Genomic DNA, 15,895 nt, shown 5'->3' with positions numbered 1-15,895 from the left:
TTTCTCTAGCTTGCGTCTCACTTTCCATCCGAGCCGAGTCTTGGTCCTGTTATGTGGTCATGCACACTGGGGGATTCAGGAAGAAAAAATCAAGAGGCCTGTGAGGAAGGGCCCTTGGGCTAATTCCTTCCAGATGGTGATATGACACGGGAGATAAGACGCTGTCGCCCATCTGGCCCGACAGGACGTGCCGTGTTCTGCCTGCATCTCGGGGGCCGTTATCACCCTCCGTGACAGCCAGGGTCACTCTGGTGTTCGTCCTTGGACAGCAGCTTAATTTGGCAACTCCAGCTGATCTCTGAAATGAAATCTGCTATCAGTTCAGTGGGGGACCTGCCAAAAAGAACTCAAAAGCCCTAAACAGGGAATCAAAAGACAGCAGTTGCTGACAACATCTCACTGCAGTTGGGCTTGTAGGGCTCTTGGCTGAATACAAGCCCTGAAGCAACACTCTCTGGCTTTCTCAGGCCCTGGCGGGGTGGAGACTGCATCCGGATAGTTAATGGTACCAGTTGTTTTTTGTGACGACCTTGGTGAGGTTTGAGTCAGGGATGGCAAACTCTCACCCATCAGTAGTGGTTCCCTAGGATCTGTGTTGAGAAGGATTCTGAGGTCTTGTCTAGCTGGGCCTGGAAAGAAGGAATGTCTTGATCAATAAGTCTGTCTACTAAAAAAAAGTTGATTTTTGTGCCCTTTTTGTCAATTCTTCTAAAAAAAAAAGGCTTAAATCAACGTTTTTTCATCCTCGAAAAATATAGGCACCCTATGTGAATTTGAATTCAGCTTCTTTCTTATTCCAATAAGGCTTGGAAAAATTGATTAACAACTTCAGTGGAAAAAGGGATCTTGTACTTTTACAACTGGAAAGGGCTTCGTGCGCCCTACCCACTGGCCCCTCTTACAGAGGAGGAGCTCAGGGTGAGAGAAGGGCAGGGCCTTGCAGAAGGGAAAGGAGAGTACAGCTGCGCAGACCCCATCTCTGCGCCCTGCCTGCCTCTGTGCTGGGCTTGGCAGCTGTCCTGGAGCTCCTGGTGAGGCCCCAGAATGGCACTGGGTATTGGAAAGGGCCCGACTCCCTGCGTGTAAGGTCTTCGAGGCGAGTCACTGCTGCTTATGGGAGACTTGAGCCGAGACAGGAGCTGGCGAAGAGAAGCTGAGCTGTCTTCCCTGGCCCTCATCTCTGCTCTGGCTGCCCCTCTGGGAGCTCAGGGGGGGTTAGAGGAGCCTTCTGTAAGCTCCTCCTTGGGGTCTAGAACCAGACTGGCTTCACGGGCGTGTGACCCGTGTGCTCGGAAGGGCTCCGCACTTGGTTCAACGCTCTGCTGTCGCCAGCTTGAAATTCTTAATTCCTTGGGCCCCCCCCTCTTCACTCGGCGTTGATTTGCATTCCATTTTGCCTGCAGATTATGTCGCTGGTCCTGACTTGGATGGTTGGACTCTGGGATTCCAAGAAGATAGGACAGTTGTCCCACAGTCAGTGCCTGTGTGTTTGGGAGGCCAGGGGCCAGAGGGAGGGAGTTGCTGTATGTTGAGCACTTTTATGTGCCAGACTCTGTGCTGGGGGCTGGAAAGGCCACAGTGGCTGAGACTCTAGTAGAAGATGCCACCTTAGCAGAAAAAGGACACTCAGAGGTCGGGGCCCAGTGCTGCCGGGAGGTGCAGGGTGGGCATGATGACCCCCACCCGGGTGGAGGGGCTTCCTTGTTTGGGTGGCTCCCCGGGATGATTATGGGGTGCACTGGGAGGGGATCTGAGTGGGACTGGGTAGGTGGGCATTCAGGGGCAGGAGCATGGGGGGACTGGCTTGGTGAGGTTAGGGCAGGGAGAGGACAAACCTGGGAGGGGACAGAGACATTCTAAAGGTTGTGGACAGCCTGGGAGGGCTTCAGGCACGGCCAGGACCTGATCAGAACTCGAGTTGGGACGTTCTGGTGTCTGTAGGGGATGCCTGTGCGGGGAGAAAGGGGAGGCAGGCAGAGTGGGATGTGCAGAGTCCTGCCCAGAGAGGTTGCCGGCCTGGACCAGCAGAGGTGGCCAGGACGGAGAGGTCGGATTCCGGAAGGAGGAGGGAGGTGACTCAGCGGGAAGAGGCAATGAAGGGGCATGGGAGTGAGAAGAACCGGAAGAGTCAAGGACAATCGCGGCTTCTGGTGCCAGCGCCTGGTGGGCTGCTGGTGTCACTACCCCGGCGGGGGAAATTCGAGGGAGGAGGAGGGTTAGGAGGGAAGAGGAGGAGTTCAGCTGGGGCTTGGAGGTGTCTGTGGGTGCCCGTGTGTCAGAGCTTCGGTCGTGAGTCACTGAGCGTTTCCCTGTTGGGGCCTGACCTCCTGGTGGCTGGGGCTGGGCCAGGAGCAGGCTGGAGGCTGGGAGGGAGCGGAGGCACCATTCTCAAAAGAGCTGTTGAGTCATTTGTTTGGTGCCTTGGCTGATGGGAGCATGCCCGGCAGGAAGGGTGTGGCCCTGGTGGTCTGGGGCCAACAGAGGGAAGGGTGGAGGGAGCGGGAGCCGTGGTCCCCAGGCAGGAAGAGGCTGCGGAGCCGAGGGGAGCCCCAGGGCTGTTCTCAGGGGTGGGGGAGTGGGTGCAGCATGGGGGCATCCTCATCTGTGGAGTGTGATTGTCACAATGCCCCACCCTGCAGAGCTGGCCTTGTTCTGGGGCCGCAGAGCCAAGGCAGTGCCCCCGACCCGCTCCTGCAGGGGTCCACAGACCGAGAGCTTGCCTGTACTTTGATAGCCCACCCTTAAAGTAACAGTACCACAAATGTGTCACCTTTCCTCAATTGGCATTAAAGTAAATAAAATCTTCATAGGGTGTGCAGAGGAAGGAGCGCAGCCAGTGTAATTTCTTTAGAACGTCAAATTTTAGACTTGTAGTTTGAGTTTGTAAGTGGCCTATTTACTGCTTATGAATACAAATAAATCTAGGTTTCCAAAGTGTGAAAATGGCTCTTTTAAGGAGCTTAAAAGCCCTCAATAGTTTGCATTATTCATTTTGAGTCATTCCTTTATAAAATAAATGATTTCAGCCACTTTACACAAATAACAATTTGAACAACCGAGGCACACTTCCGTGAGCCCACTTCGCCTGTCCCCTGGGTTCTGTCTGAGCTCTGCTTGTCATTCCTGTTCACCTGAGGATTGGCCTGGCTCCTGGCTCACCCAGGGTCATCGCTCCTGGTGACTCTTTTCCTCCTGTTTCCATCTTGCCCGGGGGAGGAGGCAGCGTGGGTTCCAGTTCCCGGTCCGCTCCCGACGCCCTGCTTGGTTATATCCGGTCGGGACACCCGGCTCTCCCTCTGCTGTTTATTGAGTGCGCACCATAGGTGGCCTGGCTAGATGTTGGGCTGCTGGGGTGAACGCGGCAGGTGCGGCCCTGTCCTCTTGGAACTCACAGATCTGTCTCCCTGGTGGTCTTCAAGTCCTCGGTGATGCATGTCACGAGGAGGAGTGTAGGGGCTTCCAGGTGTCTGCTCGGGGAGTCTGTTAGAAAGTGGACATGGAGGTGGCTAAGGATTCGGCACCTGGGCTCATGTCTGGCTCCACCACCTACTAGCTATGTGACCTTGAACAAGTGATCTCACCTTTCCAAGCCTCAGTTTCCTTCTCTGTAAAGTGGGATGATGACATCTGACTCAAAGGGTTGTTGTGAGGGTTACCTGAGGTCATGTATGTAAAGCACAGGACAGGGCACACAGGACCAGGCACCCAGGACAGGGCATGTAGGACCATGTACCCAGGACCATACACACCGGACAGGACACCCGGAACTGGGCAGCCAGCGTGGGTGAGCTGCTGTTGTTTTTGTGGCTGTTGATTAGTGATGCCCAAGCCAAGAGGTGGAGGCTGAGGGATTGCCGGCCTGGCGAGGGGAGAGGGCTGCAGGCCAGGAGGCGGTGCTGTGGGAGCTGAGGGAGGCCCAGCTGGTCAGAGCAGAGCCGATGAGGGCTGGGGGGGAAGTGAGGGGTGAGGCAGAGGCTCAGCCCCAACAGGGATTTGGGGCAAAACGTGGAATTCTTTCAGTGTGTTGTGTGTGGGGTCCCCCCGGCAGCTGTCCTCCAGGCCAGGAAGCCAACCTCATAGGTGGGGTTGGAGGAGATGGAAATCAGCAGGGCGTTTCTGACACAGAATCCCAAGCATGCTGGATTTCTGCAGTCTGGGAGCTTCCTGCAGGTGTTCATACCCTGGGGAAGAAATGCCTCCTCTGGCACAAAGGCGGTGAAACCTCAAACCCTGGCTTTGACCTCAGGCCGGGTTTCAGGCTCTTGGTGCCGAGTCAGGTAATTCCAGCCCAGCCTCCCTCAGCCCTGCCAGCTCCCCTGTGGACAGCAGTGTGTACAGCTGGAGAGAGGCTGGGAGGGCCAACCAGCCTCAAAACGGCTCCCAGGGTTTGGTCTGTGGACAGCATTGCTAGCCTTGCTTTTTGCCAAAGTGGGGCATCAAAACCTGTTCTGAGCTCCAAGCCTTGTGCCTTTTGGCTTCTGAGGATGTTTGCAGGTGGCTTCCCTCCCCCAGGGGCCTCCCTGCTCTGGACGCGTTTCCTGGACTGTCCAGCAGGGGGCACCAACCCATTGAATGAGGGATGTGGCTTGGCTGCAGAAATCCTTCAGCTGCGAAAAGGGTCCCAGCAGGTCCCCAGGGCAGCTTCCTTGATTACCCATCAGGCTTTTCACCTGACTTTTTCTAGCCTCAGGTTTTTTGGGCAAATTCCAGGGAGTTTGCAAAGTTGTGTTGTAGTTCTCAACTCAGAGTTTTATTGCCTGGAAAGAAAATTATTAGAAATGATCGTATAAAGGTCCCCTCCCCAAAACAAAAATCAAACAAGACAAGTCACAGAGAGTGTCCTGAACACCTGAGCTGCCCCCATCAGAGAGACCCCAGGATCTGCGGGAGCCTAGCGAGGGAGGACTTCACGGCCTGGCCTGGGGGCTGCTGCCTTGCAGGGTGCGCCCCCACTGTGTATAAACAGAGGCCCGGGGGACCAGATGCGGAGCCCTGGGAAGCAGGGTGCTGGGTCTTTAGATAGCCTGTTCCGTGGCGGGGGGTGGGCGGGGGGGGACAGGGGTGAGGGGACCTGATGAATGTGCCATTAATGAGCCAAGTTCCATTGGGAATAATTCTCCCTTTGTGTCCCCAGCACCTCCCCAGCTGCTGCCCCGGCCTCAGAACATGCATCTTTGCCATCTGCCCCAGCCAGTGATGGAGTAGAAGCTTCCTCTCCTGCCTGCCAGGGCCTGGCCAAGGACTTAAGCAGGTATTGCACAAAGCTGTCCCTCCACAGCTGCTGCCCCTGGAGAGAAGGGGCCTGGTGATCTCTGCCCCCTGGGCCTCGGGGTGAGCTGCATTTGGGATGGCACCAACAGGGCATTGACAGTTTGGGCCCGGAATGCCACGTCTGTGATCATTTGGGCTGTAGCTGATCTGAAGTTTACCCTGGGTAGCAGGCTCTCCGTGTGACAATGGGATGCCCTGTGCGAGCAAGTGTGTTATCAGGGTTCTCCAGAGAAACAGCACCAATAGGATGCTTATATATATGTAGAGAGAAATTTATTTTAAGGAATTGGCTCATGTGAGTGTGGAGACTGGCAAACCCAAAATTTACAAGGCAGGCCGGCAGGCTGGAGACCAGGGAAGAGCTGATGTTGCAGCTTGGGTCCAAAGGCTGTCTGCTGTCAGAATTCCCTCATCCTTGAGGGACCTCAGTCTTTTTTTCTGAAGGCCTTCAACTGATTGGATGAGGCCCACCCTCATTATGGAGGGTAATCCACCTTACTCAAAGTCTACGGATTTAAATGCTAATGTTACCTAAAAAAATACCTTCTCAGCAACTTCTACACTGGTGTTTGACCAACTATCTGGATACAATGGCCTAGCCAAGTAGAAACGTAAAATTAACCATCATAACAAGTATTGGGAGCTCCTGTTTCTGTACCAACAGTTGGTTCGGGTTATAAACCATTCCACTTAGTTATGAAAGTTCCCTAAAGAGCGTCCCTGGACAGTGTTTTGTTGTGGAGAGCTCAGTACACCTGGGTGTGTCGAGAAGTGAAAGCCTGGGGCCTCGGAGAGCTCCTGCTGGCCGGGGAGGCACAGGGGTGCCGAAAGCTGAGGAGAGGGTGAGGCTATAAGGGATGGTCCGAGTGGTAGATGATCACCTGCCCAGCCAGTGTCCAAAAGCAGTAGAGGGACCAGGGAGAGGGAGAATGCCGCACGTGGATGTGGTTCTAGAACACGCAGTGACGAGGAGTGGGGGTGGAGCTGGAGCTGAGCCCCGCTCATCTGGACAGTGCTCTGTGGGGCGTTAGCTCTTCCTGCCCGTTAGCTCCTGAGATCTACCTGCAGCTCTGCTGGTCCTGAGTCCCAGAGATCGTGGGTCGTGCAGTGACTTGTCTGTATGACCCTGCCTGAGGCCAAAGGCGGGAATTGCAGGAGGCCTGCCTTCTGGTGGCGAGATAGCAACAGCAGTCTGGGGACAGGAACATTTATGGTGTTTGGGATGACACCCTTGGTTTGCCTTGGACATAGTAGGTGCTTGATAAAACTGTGTCAAAGAAAGAAAGAAAAATACTCTTCTTAAATATTCTGCCCTTTAGTTTCTTACAGGTTAAACATACATCTACCATAGGACCCAGAAAACTCACTTTTAGGTATTTAGCCATGAGAAATGAAAATAATATCCACCTAGAAAACCTGAATGTTGGTCGCAGCTTGATTCATAATCACCCCCAAGTTGAAACAGCCCAGATGTCCATCAGCTGGGGAGTGAATAAACAAAGGTGGTGTATCCATCCTCTAGCATCCTGCTCAACAATAAAAAAGAACAAACTACTGATTGTACAACAAAATAGATGAATCTTAAATGCACTATGCTAAGTGAAAAGAGCCAGACTCAAAAGTTACGTTCTGGATGATTGCACTTACATGATGTTCTGGAAGAGACAAAAGACTATGAGGAGTGGAGAATGTACCAGTGGTTACATTGTGGGCTGGAATTTTGGATTGGGAATCGACTACAAAAGGCCAGGAGGGATCTTTTTGGGGTGATAGAAATGTTCTATGTCTTGATGGGAGTGGTGGCAACATGAATGTATGTGTCAAAATTCATGAAACTATACACCTAAAAAGGGTGAATTTCACTGTATGTAAGTTATATCTCAATTAAAAAAAAAACCCACCGTGCTTATCCAAGGGCTAGAGAGAGTAGATTTTTGATGAAATCTACACATGCACACACAGACAAGTTCTGCCCTCCAGATCTTTCCCTGAGGCAGACAGCCTGGGTCAGAGAGCTCCCCTGGTGCGCCCTGGCACCAGCAGACATGAGTGGTACCCATCTGCTCAGGGCTCTCCTTTCCTGAGGTCACCGGGGCTCCAGGTTCTAAACTTCTCATATGGGGGCATCTGGGTCACCTCCCCCTTGGTGTTTGTTCCTTAGAGCCAGCTCTGTTTGGGTTGCTTCTTGTCTTTTTTTAATTGACGTATAATTGACATACAATATCCTGTTAGTTTCAGGTATACATCATGGTGATTCAGTTTTTATATACCTTATGAAATGATCACCAGGATAGTCACCATATGACGCTGTTGCTATGTTATTGCCTATATTCCCTATGCTGTACAATACGTCCCCGTGACTTATTTTATGACTGGAAGTTTGCACCTCCTAATCCCCTTCACTTGTTTCACCTCCCAACCTCCCTCCCTCTGGTAACCACCAGTTTGTTCCTGTATCTATAAGTCTATTTCTGTTTTGGTTTGTTTGTTTCGTTTTTAGAGTCTACATGTACGTGAAATCATACAGTATTTGTCTTTGTCTGACTTATTTCACTTAGCATGATACACTCTGGGTCTGTCCATGTTGTTGCAAATGTTAAGATTCTTTCATTTTTTATGGATGAATAGTATTCCATTGTGTGTGTGTATATATATATCTATCTCCCGCGTCTTTATCCGTTCATCTGTCAGGGGACACTTGTGTTGCTTCCATGTCTTGGCTGTCGTAGATCATGCTGCAGTGAACACAGGGTGCATACATCTTTTTGAATTGGTGTTTTCCTTTCCTTCGGATAAATACCCAGAAGTGGAATAGCTGGATCTTAGGATATTTCTGTTTTTAACTTTTCGAGGGGCCTCCATACTGTTTTCCATAGCGGCTGTACCAATTTACATTCCTACCAACAGTGCACAAGGGTTCCCTTTTCTCCACATCTTTGCCAACATTTGTTATTTCTTAGCTTTTTGATAATAGCCATTCTGACAGGTGTGAGGTGACATCTCATTGTGGTTTTGATTTGCATTTCTGTTTCAAATCAAACCCAGAAGCATTTGGGTTGCTTCTGAATCTCATTAGTTTACGCATCTCAGCATTCAGCAGCAGGCACTTGGGGTTGTTCTGGGGTGGCCCTGTGGATCTTACAGCCCACTGGAGAAGACAGGCACAGAGCGAGCAGTCACGGGTGGGACAGAAGAGGGGTGCAACGCGTGGGTGGATGGAACCCCAAACCTCACTCAGTCTAGGTGGCTGGGGATAGCTTCCCAGGGGAAGTGGCTTCGAACCTGAGAGCTGATGGCTCAGTGGGTTTAACCGCACATGGGCTGAGAAAAGAACAGATATTCCCAGAGGAAGGAAGAGCATGTGCAAAAAACTCTGAGGAAAGAGAAGGGAGCAAAACTGAAGGTGTCTCGTGGCTGGAGCCTGGAGAGGAGGGAAGAAGGATGGTGCGGCGGGCAGGGGCTGGGACCAGTGCCCAGGACAGGGCGCACGGGTCATGTTAAGGAGAGGGGGCTTTGTCTTTTTTCCTCGGTAGAATTTCTTTTTCTATTAATAGGTTTCTTTTAAGAACAGTTTTAGGTTTACCAAAAAATTGAGAAGTTAGTATAGAGAGTTCGCCCTTACCCAAGCATACAGTCATTAATGGTAATATGATGCATTTGTATAATTAATGAACCAATATTGACACATTGTTATTAACTAAAGTCCATAGTTTATGCAGACTCCCTTTTTTCCCCTAATGTCCTTTTTTTTTTTTATTTTAAAGATTTTATTTTTTTCCTTTTTCTCCCCAACACCCCCCAGTACATAGTTGAATATTCTTCATTGTGGGTCCTTCTAGTTGTGGCATGTGGGACGCTGCCTCAGTGTGGTCTGATGAGCAGTGCCATGTCCGCGCCCAGGATTCGAACCAACGAAACACTGGGCCGCCTGCAGCGGAGCGCGCGAACTTAACCACTCGGCCACGGGGCCAGCCCCCCCCAATGTCCTTTTTATGTCCAGGATCCCGTCCAGGATCCCACGTTCCATTTAGTCGGCCTGTCACCTTAGGCTCCTCTCGGCTGTGGCAGTTTCTCAGACTTTCCTTATTTCTGACGACCTTCACGGTTCTGAGGAGTCCTGCTCAGGTATTCTGTAAAATGTCCCTCAACTGGGATTTGGCTGATGTTTTTCTCCAGATTAGACTAGAGTTACGGGTTTTGGGAGAAGATCACAGAGATAAAGTGCCATTTTCATCACTTCATGTCGAGGGTGATAGCTATCAACATGGTTTATGAGGGCGATGTTGACCTTGATCGCTGGGCTGAGGTCGTGTTAGTCAGGTTTCTGCACTGTCAGGTTCCTCTTTTTCCCCTTTTCCACGCTGTCCTCTTTGGCAGGAAGTCACTATGGTCACACCTAAAGCGGTGGGGAGTTATGTCCTTCTTCTAGGGGGAGCATCTACATAAATTATCTGGAATTCTTCAGCCCAGGAGGCTTGTCTCTTCCCCCCATTTATTAATTTACTCAGTCATTTATTTATATCGTTATGGACTCATGGATACCTATTTTATGCTTTGGGTTATAATCCAATACTACTTTATTTATTTTGTTGCTCAATTGTTCCACCCTTGGCATTGGGACACTGGCTCCTAGGGGGTTATTTTAAGAGTGTCCAGAAGCTCCGCCACAAGGCAGAGTCAGGATCAGATTTGCAGTTTTTTGGTGTTTTTTTTTAAGATGGACACCTGAGCTAACAGCTGTTGCCAGTCTTTTTTTTTTTCTGCTTTTCGTCCCCAAATCCCCCTAGCACATAGTTGTATATTTTAGTTGTGGGTCCTTCCAGTTGTGGCACGTGGCATGCAGCCTCAGCATGGCCTGATGAGTGGTGTCATGTCCACGTCCAGGATCTGAACTGGCAAAACTCTGGGCCGCCAAAGCGGATCGCATGAACTTAACCACTTGGCCATGGGGCCAGCCCCAGATTTGTAGTTTTAAAGGATCTCTCCAGCTGCCTGGCAGGGCAGGGGTGGTTTTGGGACTAACCAGGGCCCCTAGGCCCTGAGGACCCCCAGGCCCGCTGTGCCAGGACATGACGAGGGTCAGCTGCGGTTCCATCGCCTTAAGTATGCCCTCCACTGCCCTTTCAGGGTGTTGCCAACTCACTCTCCATGACTGCTTCTAACCACGGGGCCATGGCCTGGATCCAGGGATCCAAATAAATCTTGTCTTTTCCCTGCCACGGGTCCCTGGAGGTTTTCAAAGCAAGTTTCAAAAATGCACAGATGAAAGTTTCATTCGGCTGAAATGGATGTCGTGATCCCCAAGCCGGGGTTGGGGCTGAGGTCCCTGCTGGGCTCATGATTTCGAGACCCATCCACCATCGGTTCCCATTTCTAGCCAGGCTCCTCTTGCTGGAGCTGGCACACCTTCTGTGCGTTTTCACCGTGCACGGGCCACTGCAGTCCCTTGCTGTCTGTGGCCTTGTCTTCCCCTCTTTGGGCTTGGAGGGGAGCAGGGGGAGCGAGGCCCGGTATCCTGACAGACAAAGCCCGGGGCACCTCTTGTTACCAAATCGACAGATGTTCTGTTCTTGCAAACATGCCGGGTGACTTCCTGCTGCCTCCCCCTGCTTCTAATGGATGCAGTGGAAATGATGACACAATCCCACGTTTCCAGTGCAAATGGCTTTTCTCCAGGAGTTTTCACACCCCATCCCCTCCCCCATGCCCATTGGTAAGCATTAGGCCCCAAGCCTTGGGGAGAACAGATGTGACTTTGAGAGAGGCCTGCTGAGGAGAGAGAGCTTTCTTTCTCTGCTTCCCAACCCTGCCCGAAGCAAAGGGCTTGTCCTGGGAGGCACATCGTCCACTGCGGCGGCCAAGCTTCCAACAGGCCTTCCCTCCTTCAGCACGGCCCTTCTGCAGCCTCCTCGCTCAGTGGACACCCTGACCTCCCGGAGCTGTTTGGAGAGCATTATGCAGCCATTAGTTGAGCTCAAAGAGGCTGAAGCCAGGTGGGGAATCTGGGGATAAAGAATTTCTAGGAATGCAAGTGGAAAACCCTTGCTCATGCCAAAGCAGCCACAGCTGACCACGGTTTTTTGGACCCTTGGGGGGCTTGTGGCAGAGAGCCCAGTGAGTGGGCACATGGGCCAGGTGGGCGTGAAGCTAAGTAAACGCCATCTCTGTTCAGACCTGACGTCCCCCTCTGCCTGCTGGGGACGGCTGTCCTTTACGAATTGGTAACTTGGAAATCTGGCCAAAGGCTGCCTGGACAGACTGGGAAGAAATGAGACAGAGAAGCATCTGCGCTTTCTGCAGGGAAGTCGGTGGTTCTGTGCTGATGCAAGAGGCCCAGGGGACAACACAGCTGGGAAACACCGCCCTAAACTGCAGCCTGGGGGGGCGGGGACCAGGCAGCCTCGAATCACTGGGGTTTCTGGGGAGATGTCCCCTGGCCTCCCCCTGCTCTGGGCAACCCCAGATTTCTCCCATCTGTCTGTCAACACTTCTTCTGGACTTGAGAGCTTTTCCCGGCAGGAGAGGGAGCACAGAGACCTGCCTGGCCCCACCTAGGATGGTACCCTTGCCCCACCAAGTCATGTAAGTGAACACTTGGGAAACTACTGTACATCCTTGAACTCAAAGCCAGTTCATTGGTCTGCTCACAGCTCAGTAGTTAATTTTATAGGTGGGGTCAGGACCATCCTCTCTGTTTTAAAGATGTTGGGGTTGCTGATGCTGACGCTCTCCAGCAATAAGACACTGCACTGAGCAGACTGGGGTCTAATCCGGTGTTCCTTATTTGCATAAGCCACATTTCATTTCAGTCACTCTCCTGCTTGTAAGTCCCACTTCTTACAGGACAGACTGGGCGCGGATAGGTTGCAGAGTGTTATCGTCCCAGCGGGACAAGCAGAGGCCATCCAACTTGGGTCTCCTGGCTCTTCGTCAGTCTCATGAATGGGAACCAGTGTTTGGGCAGCCGCTAGCATCCTAGTGTTTCCTGGGTGGGTGGGTCCAGAAGCTCCACCATGCTGGCTTCAGCCGAGGAGCTCAAGTGGAGGGAGGCTGTCACGTCACTTGCCAAACGGAGTCCAGTAGAGGGTGGCCTCAGTCTCCGTGGAGCAGGCGTGGAGGGGGCGTGACCCCCATCCCCACCCTGCAATCCTTTCCCTCTTCTGGGAGGAGATGGGAAGGAAGGCGGGCAGCCAGGCCGGGCTTCTCTGGCCCTACTTGTTGGATCACAGCTGGGAGAAGTACAGAGCTTCAGCTCTGTGACCTATCTGGACCCAGTCCCAGGACCCCGAGAGAGCAGCCTGGAAGGGAATCTGCCCCGCCCGCCGCCTGGGGAGGAGCCGATGGCGCCACGGAGCTCTGAGGAGCCCGTGAGGGTGTGGCTGGAAGCGCCCGGCACAGCTCCAGTGGGTGGAAGGTCCCAGGGCCGTGTGAAGCCCGGGAGCCCGCCCTCCATTCCCAGAGATGCCCTTGGCCTCATGTTATGTTGGCTACCACTTTATAATTTTAGATTTTTGCGCTTTGGGAGGCCACTTTTCTTCCAAACAAAGTTTATGCCTTCGAGCTCAGACCCAGCTGGAGATGCAAGGGGAGGTGGAGACCTAGACCCCCAAACCGAGGGAGGAGCCCAGACAGAGACAGGCCCCAGAGAGGTCGAGAGGGCCCCTCCCTGCCTCGGGGGCTGCTGACAGCCTTGTTGGAGTCAGTTTCTAGTCTACTTCCGCTCATGAGATGAAGTCACAGGCCTGACGCTGTCAGCAGCAGGAAGTGATAAGTGCTCTGAGTGTCAGTGGATCACGTAGTGTGGTCTTCTGCTTCGTTTCCATCCATTCGTCTGTCTGTCCATCTGTCCATCCATGCATCCATTCATCTATCTATGCATTCATCCTTCTATCCATCCATCCACCCATCTGTCTGTCCACTCAGCATACTCATCCTGGGTTGATTCATATCCCATGGTGTTGTGATGCAGAGGAAAGAGTGTAAAGTCAGAGAGACATGCCCCTGCCCCATTTATGAGCTGTGTGACCTTGGACAAATTACTTGACCACTCTGAGGCTTCATTTACCCATCTTTAAAATGAGGCTGGGAGTACCCACATCTTGGAGGTAACTGAGGAGTAAATGAGGTATATGAAGAATATAGCTCAGTGCTTGACCAGTAGGAGGCATTTAATCGACGTTGGTTCTCCCCATTGTCCAGTGGTACTGGGAGTGCTGGGGGAAAGGAGACAGACAGAGTCGGCTGTTCTGTAAGCAGACACAGCATAATAGGGCATGTAAGTTCTCCGGCAGAGTTGAGAGCAGAAGACTGGGAGAAGAGAGCGCCCAACTCTGCCTGGAGAAGTCGGGAGTCTTCCTGGGGGAGGCGAAGCTTCCACTGGCTTTTCCAGCGTGAACAGGTGTTTGCTGAGGGTGAAGAAGGTGGTGGTGCTTCAGGGAGGGCACCCGCATGGGCTTTGGCTCGGGGCGTGGGGAGGCTCAGGCAGAGGACAGGGAGAAGCCTGGAGGGACAGGAGGGAGGACACTGATGGTCACGGGCAGAGCAGTGAGGTTAGCGGCAGGAGTGGCAGGTGGCTGTCAGGTCGGGAGGGGCTGCAGCCAGACCGGGGAGTTTCCCGGGACCCACGAAGTGAAAGGAAGGTCGCCTCCCCTTTTTAAGCAGGGGAAAGTTGGGACACAGTTTAGTTTTGGGGAATACCTCTGGTGGCCAAGGGGAGGGTGGATGGCAAGGAGAAGCCGGAGGTCACGGGACCCCTGGACATTGTGACCGTGGTCCAGGGGGGAAGTGATGGTGGCCTGAACTAGGGCGGTGGGGGTGGGGATGGAGAGGATCTGACTCTGTCTTTCTGGCATTCATTCATTCATTCATTCACTCCTGAACATTTGTTGAGCTTCTGCTCTGTGCAGGCCAGAAGCCGGTGCCAGGGAGACAGTGTGACCCCCATAGACATGGGCCACATTCTTTCTGAGGGGACTCTGCAGGGACAGCTACTCCAGGCTGGGCTGTGATTCTGGGCAGGGGCTCCTAGCACAAGTCACCGAGGACCTTGGGCTCAGCACCAGCATTTACTCCCCTTGCTGCAGGGCTGGGCTTAGGGTGGAAGGCGTGTATTTCCCCATGTGGTTGGTGTCACCCAGCATGGAGCTCTGGGGTTTTCTCCTGGCTAAGAGGCCAAGGACAGCCGGCTCCTCGGGGAGGACTTGCCCATTTGTGCCCCACCTCATTGCCTCTGCTCCTGACTCTGTCTTAATACCCACTCATCTGGGGCCTGCCCAGTGGCGCAGTGCTTAAGTGTGCATGTTCCGCTTTGGTGGCCTGGGGTTCGCCGGTTCGGATCCTGGGTGTGGACATGGCACCACTTGGCAAGCCATGCTGTGGCAGGCGTCCCACATATAAAGAAGAGGAAGATGGGCACGGATGTTAGCTCAGGGCCAGTCTTCCTCAACACAAAGAGGAGGATTGGCAGCAGTTAGCTCAGGGCTAATCTTCCTCAAAAAATAAAAAAATACCCACTCATCGAGCATCATTGCCTGGGGAGCTTTGCAGAACGACGGGGTCCCTCAGCCTGGGTCAGGTTTCTATAACGGGGCTGAAAGCCGATGAACAAAAGTGGCCTGATTTCTTAAAGGAGGGAAGAGCCCCGCTTGTACCTTGAGGCATTAAAACAAAGAAACAAGCAAACAAAACCGAAAGGCGACATCTTCCAGGGCATCTTCCAGGGAGGAGCAGACGTGGCCTGCCCGGAGCAGTTTCCTCAAACCACAGCGAGGAGCTTACATCGTGACCAGCACACTCACACCAACACGCCTAGTGTCTGTGATTGGCACAGAACTTCCCTTACTAGACGGGATGCATTAATATTCCTATTCTAGTCTTTCTATCCCCTCCATCCCATCCATCCCATCCTGTCCTATTCTCCATTCTATTCTTTTTGAAAATTTTGGTTGACACTGCTAAACTGATTGATTTCCTAGTGCACTGTGCCCTGCTTCATTTCCAAGAGGAGGGGGAGTCTTGTCCGTAGGTTGGCACGTGGTACCTGCGTGGACCTCAGCTGGCGGAGGCTGGGAGATCTGTGCAGGCAGAAGCAGCTGGGTGGGGGGCTGGACCATCCTCCAGCCTCGTCCTCTGCGATCGGAACACTGATGTGGCAGTGCTCTTCAGCAGGACCCTAGGTGGGAACTGCTGGCCCTGCTGGAGGAAGGGGTGGAGAAGGGAAGGACAGGGAGCAGCCGTGGGCGTGGGGCCCGGGTTTCAGGGTCTTCCTGGAGCTTTACAAGGTGGCTCTGGCTTTTTTACTTCATAATCGTGATGACAACTAACCCTTCCTGAGTGCTCTTTCTATGCCAGGCACTGAGAGAAATGCCTTAAATACACCTCATCTCTTTTAATGCCCGCAACAGCCCTGTCGGGCAGATGTTTTTATTGTCTCCATTTTATAGACAGAAAAACTGAGGCCCGGTGAACTCAGGACCTTGCCCGGAGTCACCAGCTCCTAGAGCAAAGCTGTAGTGGGAACCGTTTGAGTTGGGTCATCTCCAGGGACTCCTCCGGGAAGCCCGCCAGCTTCTAACTCCTGAATGAGGAGCTCTGGGCTTGGTGTCCCGGAGATGCTGTGAGAGTC

The 15,895-nt window shown here is 52.8% G+C and overlaps 1 protein-coding gene across 39 annotated transcripts in view; it reads left to right on the top strand.

The window, feature by feature from the left end:
• TACC2 (transforming acidic coiled-coil containing protein 2) overlaps positions 1–15,895 on the top strand; it is a 209,719-nt gene that overhangs the window by 105,963 nt on the left and 87,861 nt on the right. For 35 of the 39 annotated variants that reach the window (XM_014830725.3, XM_014830721.3, XM_070481887.1 and 32 more), the window contains one exon: positions 5,135–5,251. The exons of the other annotated variants lie outside the window; for them this stretch is intronic. In XM_014830725.3, the coding sequence (XP_014686211.3) occupies positions 5,135–5,251 (117 nt within the window). The remainder of the gene's footprint in view (positions 1–5,134; positions 5,252–15,895) is intronic. 39 annotated transcript variants of the gene reach the window in all.

The sequence above is a fragment of the Equus asinus genome, chromosome 2, assembly GCF_041296235.1.
Source record: "Equus asinus isolate D_3611 breed Donkey chromosome 2, EquAss-T2T_v2, whole genome shotgun sequence".
Taxonomy (NCBI): Eukaryota; Metazoa; Chordata; class Mammalia; order Perissodactyla; family Equidae; genus Equus; species Equus asinus.
This window is presented reverse-complemented; position numbering and strand designations above follow the sequence as displayed.